The 17,624-nt window shown below is 41.4% G+C and overlaps 1 protein-coding gene across 3 annotated transcripts; it reads left to right on the top strand.

Moving 5' to 3' along the window:
- Nucleotides 1-3,114: 3,114 nt before the first annotated feature.
- VDAC3 (voltage dependent anion channel 3) lies at nucleotides 3,115-17,404 on the top strand. 3 transcript variants are annotated; one of them, XM_050800431.1, is made up of 10 exons: nucleotides 3,115-3,418; nucleotides 5,439-5,478; nucleotides 5,801-5,869; nucleotides 6,683-6,732; nucleotides 10,263-10,415; nucleotides 11,205-11,257; nucleotides 13,293-13,520; nucleotides 14,811-14,961; nucleotides 16,374-16,431; nucleotides 16,878-17,404. In XM_050800431.1, exons 3-10 carry the CDS (start codon nucleotides 5,803-5,805, stop codon nucleotides 16,967-16,969), a joined length of 852 nt encoding a protein of 283 aa, XP_050656388.1. In that variant the 5' UTR covers nucleotides 3,115-3,418; nucleotides 5,439-5,478; nucleotides 5,801-5,802; the 3' UTR covers nucleotides 16,970-17,404. The 3 variants fall into 3 exon arrangements, with proteins under 3 accessions (XP_050656388.1, XP_050656386.1, XP_050656389.1); XM_050800432.1 differs by lacking the exon at nucleotides 3,115-3,418 and adding an exon at nucleotides 3,750-3,898; XM_050800429.1 differs by lacking the exon at nucleotides 5,439-5,478 and having other exon boundaries at nucleotides 3,292-3,418.
- The last annotated feature ends 220 nt before the right edge of the window (nucleotides 17,405-17,624 follow it).

The raw sequence follows: 17,624 nt of genomic DNA, 5'->3' as shown, positions 1-17,624 counted from the left end.
CTACCTCAGTCTCCTGAGTAGCTGGGACTACAGGCATGTGCCCCCACACCCGGCTAATTTTTGTATTTTTAGTAGAGATGGGTTTTCACCATATTGGCCAGGCTGGTCTCGAACTTATCTCAGGTGATCCACCCGCCTGAGCCTCCTAAAGCACTAGGATTATAGGTGTGAACCACCGCATGTGGTCTACACTCCTTTCTTTTCTTTTCTTTTTTAATTTAATTAATTAATTTATTTTTGAGACGGAGTCTCACTCTGTTGTCAGGCTGGAGTGCACTGACATGATCTTGGCTCAGTGCAACCACTGTCTCCCGGGTTCAAGCGATTCTCCTGCCTCAGCCTCCCGAGCAGCTGGGACTACAGGTGCCTGCCACCACGCCCAGCTAATTTTTTTATTTTTAGTAGAGATGGGGTTTCACCGTGTTGACCAGAATGGTCTCGACCTCTTGGCCTCATGTTCTGCCCACCTTGGCCTCCCAAAGTGCTGGGATTACAGGCGTGAGCCACTGCGCCCAACCAACTCCTTTATTTTCACATTGTTATTTACTGATGAGCATTCTCCATATGCCAGGTAAATTATGTGCTGTGGATACATTATTTATTTTTGGAGATGGTGCCTCCCTCTGTCGGCCAGGCTATAGTGCAGTGGTGCAATCACAGCTCACAGCAGCCTTGACCTCCCTGGGCTCAAGTGATCATCCCAGCTCAGCCTCCCAAGTAGCTGGGACTACAGGCACAGGCCACCCGTGCCCGGTTAATTTTTGTATTTTTTGTAGAGATGGGGTTCAACATATTGCCTAGGCTTGTCTCAAACTCCTGGGCTCAAGCGATCCACTGCCTCGGTCTTCCAAACTGCTAGGATTACAGGAGTGAGCCGTGGCACCCGGCCTGGATACATTATTTAATATCCACTACAATCCTCTGAGTAGATATTAAGTTAGTTCTATTTCACAGATGTGGAAACTGAGGCAGAGAGAGGTTAATGCTTGCCTAAGACCACAGAGTTGGCAGAGCTGAGACACAAATTCAGCTCTTTGGACTCCTAAGCTCACTTTATTTCCGCTTCTAGGTTATACTACTTTGCTTATGACATTGACCATATTTGGCCTCATTCAGCAGATATTTGTCCAAGTCTTACATTATGAGTCTCTTGGGGACATGTGTCTTATCTCTTATCAACTTCAAATACCTTTCACACAGAGGGCAAATCTGATATTTGATTCAAGCAGCAACTTGGTATTGTGTACTGTGGAGCATCACAGAGTTTGTGCGGGCCTATTTCTTTTATTTCAAAAATACTTAAAACTCAGTGGAAATTTTCAAGAATAGTGCAATGAACACACATACGTTCCACCTTGATTGTTAACATTTTTTCATATTTGTTTTTTCTTTTTTCTGGACCATTTGAGGGTTAGTTGCAGATACATGTTATTTCACTTCTAAATACTTCAGCATGCGTCTCCTAAAATCAAGGCCATTTCTGCATAACCAAGGTACACTAACTTTAGGATTTTTTTATTTTTTAGAAGGAGTCTCACCCTGTCACTCAGGTTGGAGTGCAATGGCACAATCTTGGCTCACTGCAACGTCCACCTCCTGGGTTCAAGTGATTCTCCTGCTTCAGCCTCCCCAGTAGCTGGGATGACAGGCACCCACCACCATGCCCAGCTAATTTTCTGTATTTTTACTAGAGATGGAGTTTCACCATATTGGCTAGGCTGGTGTGGAACTCCTGACCTCAAGTGATCCGCCCCCCTCGACCTCCCAGAATGCTAGGATTACAGGCGTGAGCCACTGCACCCAGGGCCCCCTCAGAAAATTTTACATTGTTGCAATGATAATCTACTCTCTATTCAAATTTCCCCGATTGTCCCAATAACTCCTCAGTAGCTGGTTTTGTTTGTTTGGTTTTTATTCAGGGTCTAATTTAGGATCACACATTGCTTTTAGTGTCACGTGTTTGGCTTCCTTTAATCTAGAGCAGTTCATTAGCCTTTTTCTTAATCTTTCAAGAAACTGACATTTTTGAAGACTGGCAGTTGTCTTGCAGGTCTCTCAGTTTGGATTTGCCTGATTGTTTCGTCGTGAAGAGAGGCAAATTACACACTTTTACTAGAATATTATCTCTGTGTCCCTCTCTGTGCCTCACACCGGGGGCATATGTCAGTCCCTACCATCCCCCGTTTGATCAATCTCTCTGATGTGAAGGTAGCCTTTTCTCTTTAGTGAGTAATCTGTGGGGGTGATACTTTGAAACCATATGAACATCCTCAACGGTCCATTGATCATTTCAGCCTGAATCAATTATTATTATGGTGGTTCCAAGATGATGATTTTCTGTATCTATCATCTATTCTACCTTTATTAGTTGGTCTTCTCCTCTACGGAAGAGCTTTTTCTCCTCCACATCCTCTCCCGTTGGAATTATCATCTCTCTAGGGGTTCAACATATTGCCTAGGCTTGTCTCAAACTCCATAATAATAATTGAACCACCATAATAATAATTGATTCAGGCTGAAATGATCAATGGACCGTTGAGGATGTTCATATGGTTTCAAAGTATCACTCCCATAGATTACTCACTAAAGAGAAAAGGCTACCTTCACATCAGAGAGATTGATCACTACTTGTGGGATCTTGAATCAATCACTTACTCCCTTGGGACCTATGTATTCTCATCCTTAAGAGATGACCTAAGAGTGACACTCTTGAAGCCTGGTCAGTCTGAAATGAAATTCCCATAAGGGGCTGGGGTGGGCTCAGGCCTGTGATCCCCGCACTCTGCGAGGCGCAGGAGGGCGGATCACTTATGCCGTGGACTTCAAGACCAGCCTGGGAAACAGGGAGATTCCTGTCTTTACAAAAAAAAAAAAAAGTAAACTAGCCGGAAGTAGTGGCGCTCGCCTGTGTACCCTCCTACTCAGGAGGCTGAGGCAGGAGAATGGCTTGAGCCCAGGAGGTCGAGGCGCCAGTGAGCCAAGATCGTGCCACTACACTCCGGCCTGCGTCATGCCTCAACCAGGGATCCGGCACACCGCCGCCTTTTCGCGGCCGCGCCCATGGCAACAGTAACTAGCAACCTCGCGCATTCTCGCGAGATTGAGTCCCCTCGCGGGCACAGGTGCGGTCCCCGGCCTCTTGCGCCTCCAGTTAACCCCACTGTGCACACCGGACCCTCATGCGCATGCGCGCCGCGGAGCCGGACAGTTGGTGGTGCTGGCTCTGCCCGGCTGTTCGTCTCCGCGCCTTGCTCCGTAGCGCGCGACCGTGGCTCAACACGCCGGCGCACTGGCGCTCTGGTGGAGGCGCGGCGCGCAGGCGCAGCTGGGGGTGCGAGGCCGCGCAGGCGCGGACGGCGTTGATTTGAAGACCTTCAGCGTTGCCCGGGCAGAGCGGAGACAGGCCCTCGGGGTGGAGGTGAGGAGAACCGAGGCCGCGTGGGCTCCAGGCCCGGAGAGCGGTGGGCCACGGCCGAGCAGAGTGCCAGGCGGGAGGCGGCCCTAACGGAGGCTCTGTGGGCAGAGAGCAGGCTACTGGGGCGCGGGCCGGGCGGGGCGCGGCGGACCGGGGCCGCTGGCTCCCGCCGGGACCCACCCCGGGCCACCTCAGGCGATGAAGCCGCAGCACGGCGGGGCAAGTGGCCTCCGGGCGCGGGCCGCGACCTCCCCCGCCGGCGTGTGGACCGCACTGTCCTCCCAGGGGTCAGCTAGAAAGGAGATCGGTTCTAGGGAAGTTGAATCCTCGAACCCCACACCCGTCCCCCTCCCGCCCCTGCCTTCCGGAATTGCTGTGGAGCATCAGGCCAGTCCTCCTCTCCTTACGGCCGACGGAGGGTGCCCTGCGTGCAATTCAAAACGGAGAAGCGAGGAACGAAACGGGCTCTGTACTGGCTGTCAAGTTAGTGGCTTTGTAAACCAGTAGTACCCGGCTAACGCCTCTCCCCGTCTGCGTCTCCTGCAGCCTCTGTGCAGTGTGCACATCTATGGGCAGGTGCATTCTGTAGAGCTGGTGGAGACGTGTGGTTGTAGCTTTACTCTCGAGGAACATGAAGTTTCTGTTCTCGATTTTTGCTTGATCATACTAGCAGTGCATTTCCCATCAGAGTCATAGGCCGGAAAAAGTCAGCTTGAACTAGGCAGAATTGAGGTCAGTTAGTAAACTAAACCAGCTACGTGACTTTTGCATAGTATCTGGTACTGGTTTTGAAAAACAACAATATGCTGAAATATTTTAAATAGTCCCTAGACGTATATATGGTGCTTCTAAACACTTAAGTGTATCTTTTCTCGGCAGTATGAAAAACCAGACTGTAAAGCTTTAACATTTCTATTTCAATATATACTGCCTGCTTACCTCCCAAATTACAGACTTCTGGCAAAATTTCAACAAATATCAACATCCGTTGTAATCATAAAGAGTAATATCAAATTGCAATTGGGATAATACTGGATAAAATTTCAACAAATATCAACATCCGTTGTAATCATAAAGAGTAATATCAAATTGCAATTGGGATAATATAAAAAGGCTAGAATTGATCACTTTAGTACAAAGGATTGAATTGTAAAATAATCGTTCCGTAAGTGAATTATGAAACCTTGTAGCTTAGAGCAAAGTTTTACTATGGAATGAGTCAGTATATTTATAGTACCCTTTGCTCTTTCATTTTTTTTCCTTTTTAGTTTTTTATACTAGTCTCTTTATATCATAGTGTCTGTCATATTTGATAGGTTTATGTTAAGGAACAAAATTTAAATGCATTCCCATTTAAGTGCATCATATCTATATGTTTGGTATGATGGGGTAGGCAGAAGCTTAGCAGGAGTCTAGATTAAGAGCTGGGCTATATATAAATAAATACGAGCTTAAATATGTAGATCATTCAGGCATAGCAATTGCAAGGGCTAGCTGATACTCTGGATTTTTCTGACTATGGGCTAATGGCACTGCTAGAGGTGGCTCTGTAACTGCTTAGACATAGCTTTTGAGTCTGCTAGAGGAATACAGAAGAACCTGCTGCAGGAAGATTTCCCATGATACAAAGAGGGCAAAGGAATGAGATATTCAGCAGTGTTGATAGCTCTCAGAATTTGATGTGAGGGTCATATTACCAGTAGCAAAGCTGGGCAAATTTTTAGTAGGCAAGATGAAAACCCAAGGCACCTGAGATTTTTGAAGGCTTTAACTTCAGAGTTTACTACACTTTTGGTAAGCAGGTTGCTGCAGGTAGAATCTATCATATTTCTGGTTAATGGGTAAAATTATGGCACTTTTAAGAGCTTTGAGAGAAAATATATTCTAGATGAATACACTTCAATTCATATGGTAAATTCTTATTTTAAGAACTGAATTTCAGAGGAGAAAAATGTTAACCCTGAGGATTTTGATTGCATCTTTTAACAGTTTCTTCAAAAATTTCCATTGTTGTCTTATACAGGTCTTTGGTTTCATAAGAGCCTGAGAGAGATTTTTCTAAGGTAAATTTTGCATATATTTTTAAAAGAAGTCCAGTTTAACATAGCATCTTTTTCATCCTGTAAGAACTTACTTTTCTTTGAAATGCAATCAGAAAGATGACCTCTGAATCTCACGGGAAAACTGTTTTATTCTCAGTATTCTGGAAAGCTCTGTTTTTTAAGGAGCAGATTGCCATCTCATACCTTTGATTGCGTTAAAGCATCAATGATACAAAGGAAGAGAACACTGTATACTTCTTCTCATAGGATGAAACAGCAGAACTGTGGGTGAATAAATACTAAATGGTTATTTTTATTCCTTTGCCCTGTTTTTCTTTATAAGATATGTGTAACACACCAACTTACTGTGACCTAGGAAAGGCTGCTAAGGATGTCTTCAACAAAGGATATGGTAAGTATGCTATTGTAACTTTACAATTTGGGGTAAAAGTTAGTGTTGAATGCCTACTGTGTGTAAATACTGTGCTAGTAAAATAAGGGTAAGTCAGCATTAATCCACTTCACAAGATTTAAGGGGATAACTATTAACAGGCTATTAGACCTCATTCTTTAGAGGTAGAACCCCTTTCAAGCGTTAAAAGCAATTATATACATATACAGATGGATATATATGTCCATATTTAATGTTACCTGTAATGTAGAATAATATATATAACATTTATGTCTTCTTTGTCTAGCCCTGGGGACAATTAAAGTAGGGGTAATACTTTTCCTCCCTCCAAACAATGGCATTGTTTTTATGAAAGTGACAACATAACTTTTGACTTATTTGAAGTAATGTGTATTGTGATCCTAAATATTATTTTTTAGGTTTTAAAATTTAACCTAAATTTTTGTGCTGTACATATTTGATTTTTTCTTATTAACTAGTAATGTTAGCTGTATATTTTGAGCAATATATACAGCAGCACACTATTTTCAGCAATTTTGATTCTTGGAATAGTGCATATTCCTTTCATTTATTTTTTTCTTTAACTTACATTTTAAAAGTATATCTTTATTCATTTTAAGGGCTTGAAAATTATACTGAATTTATTTGTTTATAATTCAGTTTCTTGAGGAACTCTCACCTAATGAAATTTTTCATATGAATGCATTTTTCATATGAAAGGTACTATAGGCTATTTCATAATTTCTGAGTTGCAAAAACTGTAGTGAATGTCACATTTTGTACATTACTGTGTTTTTGTGTGTGCTTGTATAGGCTTTGGCATGGTCAAGATAGACCTGAAAACCAAGTCTTGTAGTGGAGTGGTGAGTATCTAATATATTTTTAATGGATGTAACATAATTAACTTAAAGGAATCTGTGTAAAATCATGACAGTCTAGTTACTTGAACCAGCACCATGCTGTCTTACCCACAGCTTTGTCCTCTCAGATTCCAAACAGCATTCTTAGCCAATTAAAATAAACAACCAAGTTGAATTCTTGAAGAGACCTTTTGTGTTTCTCAGAGTATACTACAGCTTTCACTCAGAAAATGTAGAATATATATTTTTTGACATGGGTCAAGAAATATCAAAAAATATATACTTTCATGAATATGTATATGGGCACCAAAAACCTTACTTCTATGATAATGGATTCATGGAAATTTTATTAAGCTTTTACAAAAACAAATTAACTTTACTTTGCCCCTTTATGATTAGTAGAAACAAAATATATAAAATGTATTTCTGCATGTATACATGTACATTATTCTACAGTTTTTAACTTATGTTTATAAAGTATTTTTTATTGGAAGTAAAGACTATAGTAAAGGCTATGTTGGCATATTTTCAAAGTATCATTAACAATAGCTTTTGACTGGGCATGGTGGCTCACACCTGTAATCCCAGCACTTTGGGAGGCCAAGGTGGGCGGGTCACGAGATTAGGAGTTCAAGACCAGCCTGGCCAACATAGCAAAACCCCGTCTCTACTAAAAATACAAAAATTAGCTGGGTGTGGTGGTACGCGCATAGTCCCAGCTACTCGGGAGGCTGAGGCGGGAGAATCGTTTGAACCTAGGAGGCGGAGGTTGCAGTGAGCCGAGACCAAGCCATTGTACTCCAGCCTGGGTGACAGAGTGAGACTTCGTCTTAAAAAAAAAAAAAAAAAAAAAGGGGCCGGGCATGGTGGGCGAATCACGAGGTCAGGAGATCGAGACCATCCTGCCTAACATGGTGAAATGCTGTCTCTACTAAAAATACAAAAAATTAGCCAGACGTAGTGGTGGGCACCTATAGTCCCGACTACTTGGGAGGCTGAGGCAGGAGAATGGCGTGAACCCGGGAGATGGAGCTTGCAGTGAGCAGAGATCGCGCCACTGCACTCCAGCCTGGGCGACAACGCAAGACTCCGTCTCCAAAACAAACAAACAAAATTGGTTTTATTCAGTAAATTTCAGCTAGTAGGTTAAGTTTTGATTCATCTTACTCTGATTTCTTCTCATTGGCTGCATTGTTTTTGGTATTTATCCATTCAAACCCATGCAGATTTTATTTCTGGATGTATAATTAGAAGGACAAAGGCATGTGGAATTCTAATGATACTGCATATAATTATGGTTCGTGACCATCATTCTTTCCCTGGGTTTCTCTAGAGTAAATAAATATATATGCACCTACCTTACTAAGATGGGCACGCTGTGTATATAGTTCTGTTAAAATAGAAGAATCATACTCACTTTGTGTAGGTTCCAGAATTTGCTCGTTAGGTTTGTGTTGCAAAAATTATCAACTAAAATTTTATCTCCCTTTCATGCTGCTGTTGTGTGGTAATATTCATTCAGATGGTAAGAAAAAAAAGCTTATTTGTATGCTTGTTTTTATGGCTGCTTTTGGTTTCTGGTATTGATTTAGGATAAATTTCAATCATTGTTCCAAATTTCTTAGATTGTGTCTTGATATTTTTCTCATATGCCATCTACTTCACAGTAACATTTTTGTTTGTTTTGTTGCTTACTAAGCATTTAATGTAGAGCTATATGCATGTTATATGCATGTTACAAATGTGTTTTGCACTTGTTTGAACAAATTTTGAAATTGGCCACAAACTGAATTGTGAATCATGAGCCTGGAACTCAACTTAGAACAATTCTAGCCTTTGTTTTTGAGATTTGTACCTGTGGCATTTTAGATTTGTGACAGACCTTCAAACTAAGAATTGATGCTGACAAGGGAGAAATGTAGACTACCCCTCTACCTTAATTTTGTCCATAAGGTTTTTCTAACACCAAAATTAAGATTTGCATTTGTTATACTTGTCAAGTTTGTGAAAAGTAAATGTAAAAAATAAAACACTAGATAGTTGGATCTACTAAAAGAAAAATGATTGTCACATTAAAATAATTATGTGAACAGGTAAACATGATTAACACGTTATCATTTTCTTACTAAGGCCTTCCCCTAAATGTGCAGCATGATACTGTCTTTGAAACCATTCTGTGTGGTGTTGATAAACAGATCATAGCTTCCCAGTTGTCTCATCTGCCTGTAGAACTAGAGGTAGGGGGCAGGGTATTTGTTAAGGAGAGGATTCATGTTGCAGGCAGTGAAAAAGACTGGTCAGGGTTGGCAGCATCTCATTACTGTTGGCAGGATTTCAGAAATGCTCCCTAAAACAGGACCAATCAGAATGTTTTTTCTTGACAGTTCATAGATTGTCAGTGACAGGTGCTGACTGCTTTCTGCAGAAGGAGGTCTATTTCTAATTGCTTATTGTCATATGACTTAAAGGACACTGAACTAGGGCAAAGGATGTATTTTAAATCATTCATAGTAACTGTTTGATAGAAGGCACTCTTAAAGGTAGACAGGATATAAAGGGGGAAAGAAGGATAAATTATAGCATTCCACTTTATTTTGAAAAATGGGTAGTACTTTCAAATATTGAAATTGTCTAAGCAGAAGTTTTGCGGTTTTGCACACAAAAGCGTTAAAGTTTTCACAGCAGTGTGACTGTACTTAATGCCACTTCACTGTACACTTAAAACATTATTAAAATGGTAAAATTTATGTTAAATGTATTTACCACAATAAAATAATACATATTTTTTTAAAGGAAGTAGTAAAGTGTTGACCCTATTAAAAAGGAAGAGGGCAGTATTTTGGAATTTTTAAGGACCTTGAAATTAACTGATAGTTTGAAACATATAGCAGAGAACCGATAATCTTTTTTTAGGTCATGAAAGTAAAATGTTTAAGATGCAATATTTTTGGTCTTTTTAGTAAAGGCATTTGTTTTCAGTAAAGATACCTCTTTTTTAAAGGAGAGAATTTAGGATTTCCATTTAGTAAGAGAGTATATGGAAAAAGAAATATCAGTAAGAGAAATAGAATAATGGAAAGATCTGAAACTGGTATTGAGACAGGGCTCACTCTGTTTCCCAGGCTAGGGTGAAGTGGCATGATCTCGGCTCACTGCAACCTCTGCCTCCTGGACTCAGGCTGGGACTATAGTCGTGTGCCATCATGCCTGGCTAATTTTTTGTATCTTTTGTAGAGATGGGGTTTCGCCATGTTGCACAGGCTGATCTCGAACTCCTGGACTCAAGGGATCCACTTGCCTTGGCCTCCTAACATGCTGGGATTACAGGCGTGAGCCACTGCGCCTGGCGGAACTGGTTAAAATATTTAGGGACTGGAAAAGCAAGGGGAAAGGAGGAAAGAAGTTTCTCTAGAATAGGGCTGTGGCAAACAGTAAATGGTATTGTTTCTGATGCATTGAACACTGCCTTCCAAAGTGAGTATTTTCTATTTGATGAGCTAATTTTAAAGTAATTATTTTTTCTTGCTTACCAGGAATTTTCTACTTCTGGTCATGCTTACACTGATACAGGGAAAGCATCAGGCAACCTAGAAACCAAATATAAGGTCTGTAACTATGGACTTACCTTCACCCAAAAATGGAACACGGACAATACTCTAGGGACAGAAATCTCTTGGGAGAATAAGGTAAGAGAAAGCATTAGAAGTTATTCATAGGTTCAATTTATCTTGTAGACTGAATGATGAACATACCTCAAATATAATCAAAAGAGATCTTACAACCTATCTAGTAGCCATATTTTTTCTCTGCATGTGGCCTTTTTTGATGTCTTATGTTTCTAGAAAATAAGGCTTTATTTGTGACTACTCTGATTATTACATTACATCTTTGTTCTGACTGGTTCTGTGTTACACAGCTGAGCTTCTCCTGGGTAGAACAAACTATTTGCGGAAATTTGGTTTAGTTTTGTAATTGTTGTAAAATTGGCTTGACAGAAAAATTCTTCTAAAATGTTCTCATGTTTTCAAGGAGAAAATCTATTACATATTTGTCAAGTGCCTACTCTGTACAGGGCACTGTTTTTGATATAGACGCCATGTATAGATAATGTACATGCAAAACTGAGCAAAATGACTTAGCTTGCTTGTTAAATGTCAGGTTATCTCATTGCCACTCTTTCAAGAAGGTATCAAGATGATTTTGTTGTATGAGAATTCTGTTTGGTTTTGAACTGTATTTTATGTAACTTGTTAAAATAGGATTTGCCCCATTTTTTGGTGAGAGAACCATGATGAAGGCTGGGGTGAGGGGACAGGAGGATGGAGAGCTCACTTATTACATAATTTAATATTTTGCTTTCTTGAATGACTTCTTTTTTTTGTTAAAGAACTTAGAGGAGACTTTAGAATTGGTTTCTTCAGTTGGATAAATGATTGAAAATTACTAATTATTTATTTTAAATCTTTGTTTTTCAGTTGGCTGAAGGGTTGAAACTGACTCTTGATACCATATTTGTACCGAACACAGGGTAATTGTTCAAATCCTATTTCCTGAAATGTTTTTGGAGGCTGAAGGGGTAGAGAACTTTAGAATAAGAAGATATAGTACAAAGTTCAGAGGCAGGAAGAACTTAGAAGGTTGCTATAAGGAATATTGGAGACCTTGTATATGTAGTACAGATAAAGGAAGATCCCTCCCCCCCAAGGCAGGATGAACAATTTGAAAACTGAATAGATGAACAAAAATGTATAAATCTATTTCAGAGAGACACATAGTAGAAAAAATTTAGGAGCTAGGAGAGTCTTGAGACCATAGATGAATCTTAAGCAATTCTGAAGTTTGATGGACGTGGTATTCTGCTGAAAAAGTTAATTCCTTTTGGCTGGGCGCGGTGGCTCACGCCTGTAATCCCAGCACTTTGGGAGGCCAAGACGGAAGGATCACGAGGTCAAGAGATCGAGACCATCCTGGCTATCAAGGTGAAACTAAATATCTACTAAAAAATACAAAAGCTTAGCCAGGAGTGGTGGTGGGCATCTGTAGTCCCAGCTACTCAGGAGGCTGAGGCAGGAGAATGGTGTGAACCCCGAGAGGCGGAGCTTGCAGTGAGCTGAGATCACGCCACTATACTCCAGCCTGGGTGACAGAGCAAGACTCCATCTCAAAAAAAAAAAAGAAAAAAAAAAAAAAAGAAAATTCCTTTTTTTTTTTCCTCACCCTATCTTATGGTGCTGAAAAGTTAATTTCTTAAGAGGGTGATCTCCTGGCTCTCAAATGCTATAATGATTAGTTCTGCTGCCTACTTGATTTCTTAGCCTCTGTAAATCCCCCAACGTCTTGGCCTCAATTTCCTCATGTGAAAAAAGGGGGATTGTGTCATTTCCTATCTGCCTAATGTGGGTCTATACTATCTGAAGGATAGAGGTGCTAGGTGAATGCAAAGTGACATTTGTCTCAGCCGTAACAACAGGTGTGTTCTTTCTGTCACACACCTCAGTTATCTTTCGGACAAATATTATTTTCTTTTTTCTTTTTTTTTGAGATGGAATCTTGCTGTGTCGCCCCAGCTGGAGTGCAGTGGCGCTGTCTCAGCTCACTGCAACCTCTGCCTCCTGGGTTCAAGCAATTCTCCTGCCTCAGCCTCCCAAGTAGCTGGGACTACAGGCACGCACCACCACACCCAGCTAATTTTTGTATTTTTAGTAGAGACGGAGTTTTACCATGTTGGCCAGGATGGTCTCGATCTCTTGACCTTGTGATCCACCCATCTCAGCCTCCCAGAGTGCTGGGAATACAGGTGTGAGCCACCGTGCCTGGCCTAATTTCATTTTTTTGATATCATCCTTCATAAAAGCACACTTCTCTCCATGATAGGTTAATAATGTGTATTGGGGATTAACTCTTTGTGGCATTTGGCATTTGGAAACATTTAAAGAGATTTGGCTTCTCATACGTCTGTATATGTACATCTTCAGATTATTAATTTGGCAGTGAAGTGTCTCATTCATTCTTGTTTTTTTTTTTTTTTTTTTTTGAGATGGAGTGTTGCTCTGTCACCAGGCTGGAGTACAGTGGCATGATCCTGGCTCACTGCAACCTCTGCCTTCCAGGTTCAAGCGGTTCTCCTGCCTCAGCCTCCTGAGTAACTGGCACTACAGGCATGTGCCACCACACCCAGCTAATTTTTGTATTTTTAGTAGAGACGGGGTTTCACCATGTTGGCCAGAATGGTCTCAATCTGACCTCGTCATCTGCCCACCTCGACCTCCCAAAGTGCTGGGATTACAGATGGGAGCCACTGCGCCCAGCCTCTTACTCATTCTTGTACTTTTGTTCATGCCTTTACGAAATAAATCATGAAGTATCCTGTCATTTGAACTTATAATGAGTAATATATTTGTAGAACTAGGTCATTTGAAATGTTTTTAATATATATGTGGCATGTAGCAAAACAATATTTACACTGGAAGATGAGAGAGAGGATCTTACTCCAAAAATTCTTAGACAATAGTAAAAACTCATGTTGTTTTCATCATTTTTGTTTGTTTGTTGGTTTGTTGCAGAAAGAAGAGTGGGAAATTGAAGGCTTCCTATAAACGGGATTGTTTTAGTGTTGGCAGTAATGTTGATATAGATTTTTCTGGACCAACCATCTATGGCTGGGCTGTGTTGGCCTTCGAAGGGTGGCTTGCTGGCTATCAGATGAGTTTTGACACAGCCAAATCCAAACTGTCACAGAATAATTTCGCCCTGGGTTACAAGGCTGCGGACTTCCAGCTGCACACACATGTGTGAGTGTTTATAATTTATTCCTTAGTGTCATTGCAGTTGCCCAAAAGATTGTTGCTATTAGCATACTGAGAGGTGATGGTGCTTAGATTTAGCATGTCTTGGTGAATATCCATCCTTGTGGTGCTATCCTCATAGCAAAACCTTGCCAGGAGGCTGGTGCATGTGGTGTGCAGGCTGTGCTGCTGGTGGTCACTGGCCCCTCAGCCTACACCCCAAACTTCAGGAAGCTCTAGTCTCTGTAGAAGAACCACTGGGATAGAGGGAGCCCAGAGCATGGCTTACCTCATGGTAAGATGACCCTTTGGAGATGTTACTGCTTTCTCTGCTCCCCTCTTATCTTGACAGTATGTGGAAGCAGGTCTGTTTGGGTCACCAACAACAACCACCAAATTGATTAGAGCATCCTGGGACATCCCAGTAATTCTGTGGAGGTTTCAGGTATTCTTGGTTGGAACCCAGGTACCGCTAATGCATTCAGAAGTAACAGGTGCTCTGAGAGAGTCCTGGGATTCAGCTATGTAGGCCGAACCATGTTGGCGGGATGAATCGGAACTTTTACATAGTATTTTATGTTGGGCCTACTGGACACTGCTCCTGTACCAGGAAGAAGAAGCAAAGGGCAAACTGTGTTTTTAAACTGTCGCAGATTCCTCTCTGCTAGATGCTCTAATTCACTTAATGATGGCTAAAACAAAGGCAAGCAGTGGTACAGACAGACAGTTACTGAAATTGATGAAACAGTATTACCAGGAAAACCGTGAAAACCCAAGGACTCATCTCTGGCATGCTTGGAAGCAATAACTAAGGTGGTTTGCTGGAGCAGTGCACCCTAGGTATTGTAGGAGGGTGCTTTGTAACTGTAGGATTGTGTTTCAAAGGAAATCCAGAATTGGTTTTATTCCTGTACCTCTACCTTTTTATTTTTTTTGCAGAATCTTTATTGAACTCTACTTTGAAGTTTCTAAGTTCTATGAACTTCTCAGAGACCTATAGATTATACTTACCTGAGGTGTCTGCCTTTGTGCTTAATTGAATTGTCTTAAGAAACTCACATCATGTGGAGGAGCCAAGTAAATGGATCAAGTGTTACGTTTTAATTAAGCAGTCATTACTGGCATAGCTGGATTTAGTTCTGTGTTTTGTTTAGTAGTCATTTATGCTAGAAATTTGCCGAAATCTATAGTTACAAAATGGGATCCTTGTTTAGATAGTCTTAGAATTTGTTTTCATACCATAATAACAATGGTACAAACTAGATATTTATGACGTTTTCTTATCTATGAAAACAGGAACGACGGCACTGAGTTTGGAGGTTCTATCTACCAGAAGGTTAATGAGAAGATTGAAACATCCATAAACCTTGCTTGGACGGCTGGGAGTAACAACACCCGTTTTGGCATTGCTGCTAAGTACAAGCTGGATTGTAGAACTTCTCTCTCTGTAAGAATGTGCTGCCAGATTGGATCTGCTCTTATGTTTGTGTCTAACTTTTCAGTGAATGTTGTGATATGAGTGTAGCTTGCTTATTCTTTATTAACGTTAATAAGCCAGCTCATTGTGTAGTGAAAAGAATATAATATGGCCAGGCACAGTGGCGCATGCCTGTAATTCTAGCACTTTGGGAGGCCGAGGTGTGTGGATCACCTAAGCTCAGGAGTTCGAGACCAGCCTGGCCAACATGGTGAAACCCTATCTTTACTAAAAATACAAAAATTAGGTGGGCGTGGTAGGGGACACCTGTAGTCCCAGCTACTAGGGAGGCTGAGGCAGGAGAATTGCTTGAACCCGGCAGTTGCAAAGATTGCAGTGAGCCAAGATCACACCATTGCTCTCTAGCCTGGGTGACAGAGTGAGAGTCTATCAAAAAAAAAAAAAAATTATGCTTGAAGTCAGGACATAGGGGTTCTTCTGTGCCAAGCTCTTCCTGTATATTTGTTGTCTGACCTTCTCAAGTCATTTTATCACTTTGGCCTTAGAATTTTCTTATTTGGAAATTCATGAGATTAGATGACTATTTCTGTTGCTATAGTAACTCTTATTAAAAATAACACTGAGCTCTTAAATTTCATGTACTGTGCTAAAGGCTTTACGTATATTATGTCATTTAACCCTCACAACCACTCCATGTGGCGAGTAGTGTTATCCTCATCCCTGTTATACTGATGAGAAAACTGAGCCTTAGAAAGGTCAGCTAACTTGCCCAAGGTCACGTAGTAACTGGCAGTGCCACAGTTTGAACCTAGATCTGTTTTTCTGTCACCCGAGTTCATGCTGTAACCACTGTGAGAGATTGTCAGCTGGTATCTCAGGGAATTCAGGGTGTTTGGTTGTGTAGTGTTTAAAAATTTTGCTGGAGGCCTTGAAGCATGCATTCTTAAGGTACGTCCCACCCATACAAGTCCTGCTGACTTAAAAGATCAGTAATTCTGGCCCGGCACGATGGCTCACGCCTGTAATCCCAGCACTTTGGGAGGCTGAGGCGGGGGATCACCTGAGGTCAGGAGTTTGAGACCAACCTGGCCAATATGGTGAAACCCCATCTCTACTAAAAATACAAAATTAGCTGGGCATGGGGATGCATGCCCGTAATCCCAGCTACTTGGGAGGCTGAGGCAGGAGAATGGCTTGGACCCGGGAGGCGGAGGTTGCAGTGAGCTGAGATCGTGCCATTGCACTCCAGCCTGGGTAACGAGAACGAAACTTCATCTCAAAAAAAAAAAAAAAAAAATCAGTAATTCCAGATTGGCCCTAGGGTGCTTTTAGCGTTGGAAACCTGATGCACAAAGTGATAGTTGTATTGGACTGATCTGTAATTCACTGTTTTATGTTATTATTCTATCTCTTAATCTTAGGCTAAAGTAAATAATGCCAGCCTGATTGGACTGGGTTATACTCAGACCCTTCGACCAGGTAAGTAAAGGAATTAGTAACAGAGGGTCTGGGGTGGAAAGTGATAGAGGAAAAAAATGAAAATAACCTGCAGAACAACCTATAGTCACTGTAAGTTGATTCGGACCATTTTGTAACATTTGGTTGTTCAGACAGAAAACAAAACAGATCAAATACTTTTTCATTAAAAAAGTATGTATTTCTGACTATAATGTGGTCACTCTGGCCTTTTGAGTTTGGTTGATCACTCATTGCCCTTAACCCTGAACTTCAGAGAAAGTTTGCCATGATCATGCGTTCCTCATTACACATCAGATGGTTATAAATAACCAATTGAGCAATAGCTGTTTGCTTATAGCTCTTATACCCAGCTACAATCCACACCATTGATTCCATCTGTTGTTTCTAGAAAGTTCAGATCTAATTGTTACTTGTTACAAGTGATTGTGGTGTTTTCTTCTTCCTAGGAGTCAAATTGACTTTATCAGCTTTAATCGATGGGAAGAACTTCAGTGCAGGAGGTCACAAGGTTGGCTTGGGATTTGAACTGGAAGCTTAATGTGGTTTGAGGAAAGCATCAGATTTGTCCCTGGAAGTGAAGAGAAATGAACCCACTGTGTTTTGGCCTTAAAATTCTTCTGTGAAATTTCAAAAGTGTGAACTTTTTATTCTTCCAAAGAATTGTAATTCTCCCCACACTGAAGTCTAGGGGTTGCGAATCCCTCCTGAGGGAGGCGCTTGAAGGCATGCCTGGAAGTTGTCATGTTTGTGCCATGTTTCAGTTCAGTTCTGCAGTGTTATTAAATGTGTTCCTCAGCGACAGTGTAGTGTCATGTTAGAGGAGACGATCTGACCCTCCAATTTGTACATCACGTCCTGCATGTCCCACACCATTTTTTCATGACCTTGTAATATATTGGTCTCTGTGCTATAGTGGAATCTTTGGTTTTGCATCAGAGTAAAATAAAATAAACCCATCACATTTGGAACATAACTGCTCATCTGACTTGCTGGTGGTGGTTTTCTTACCTTTGATGTGATTTGTTTTAAGAAGCACTTTCACAGGCGAGATTTGTGTCTAAAGTGTCGGGGCTGCCGCCAGTCCCTTTCACTTCACTGAGCCCTGCTCTGTCTGCTCTTGCTCTCACAGGGCAGGCTGAGGAAGGAAGCAGTGAACATGGTTGTGCTGGGGAGCGGCACATCTGTTGGCTTGT

Source organism: Macaca thibetana, chromosome 8 (genome assembly GCF_024542745.1).
Source record: "Macaca thibetana thibetana isolate TM-01 chromosome 8, ASM2454274v1, whole genome shotgun sequence".
Taxonomy (NCBI): Eukaryota; Metazoa; Chordata; class Mammalia; order Primates; family Cercopithecidae; genus Macaca; species Macaca thibetana.
Note: the sequence above shows the minus strand (reverse complement) of the source record. Positions and strands in the feature narration are given on the sequence as shown.

Coding starts and splice junctions, on each gene's coding strand:
- VDAC3 (XM_050800431.1), top strand. CDS start 5,803: ATGTGTAACACACCAACTTACTGTGACCTAGGAAAGGCTGCTAAGGAT. Junction 10,416..11,204: donor AAATCTCTTGGGAGAATAAG/GTAAGAGAAAGC, acceptor TTTGTTTTTCAG/TTGGCTGAAGGGTTGAAACT. Junction 16,432..16,877: donor TACTCAGACCCTTCGACCAG/GTAAGTAAAGGA, acceptor TCTTCTTCCTAG/GAGTCAAATTGACTTTATCA.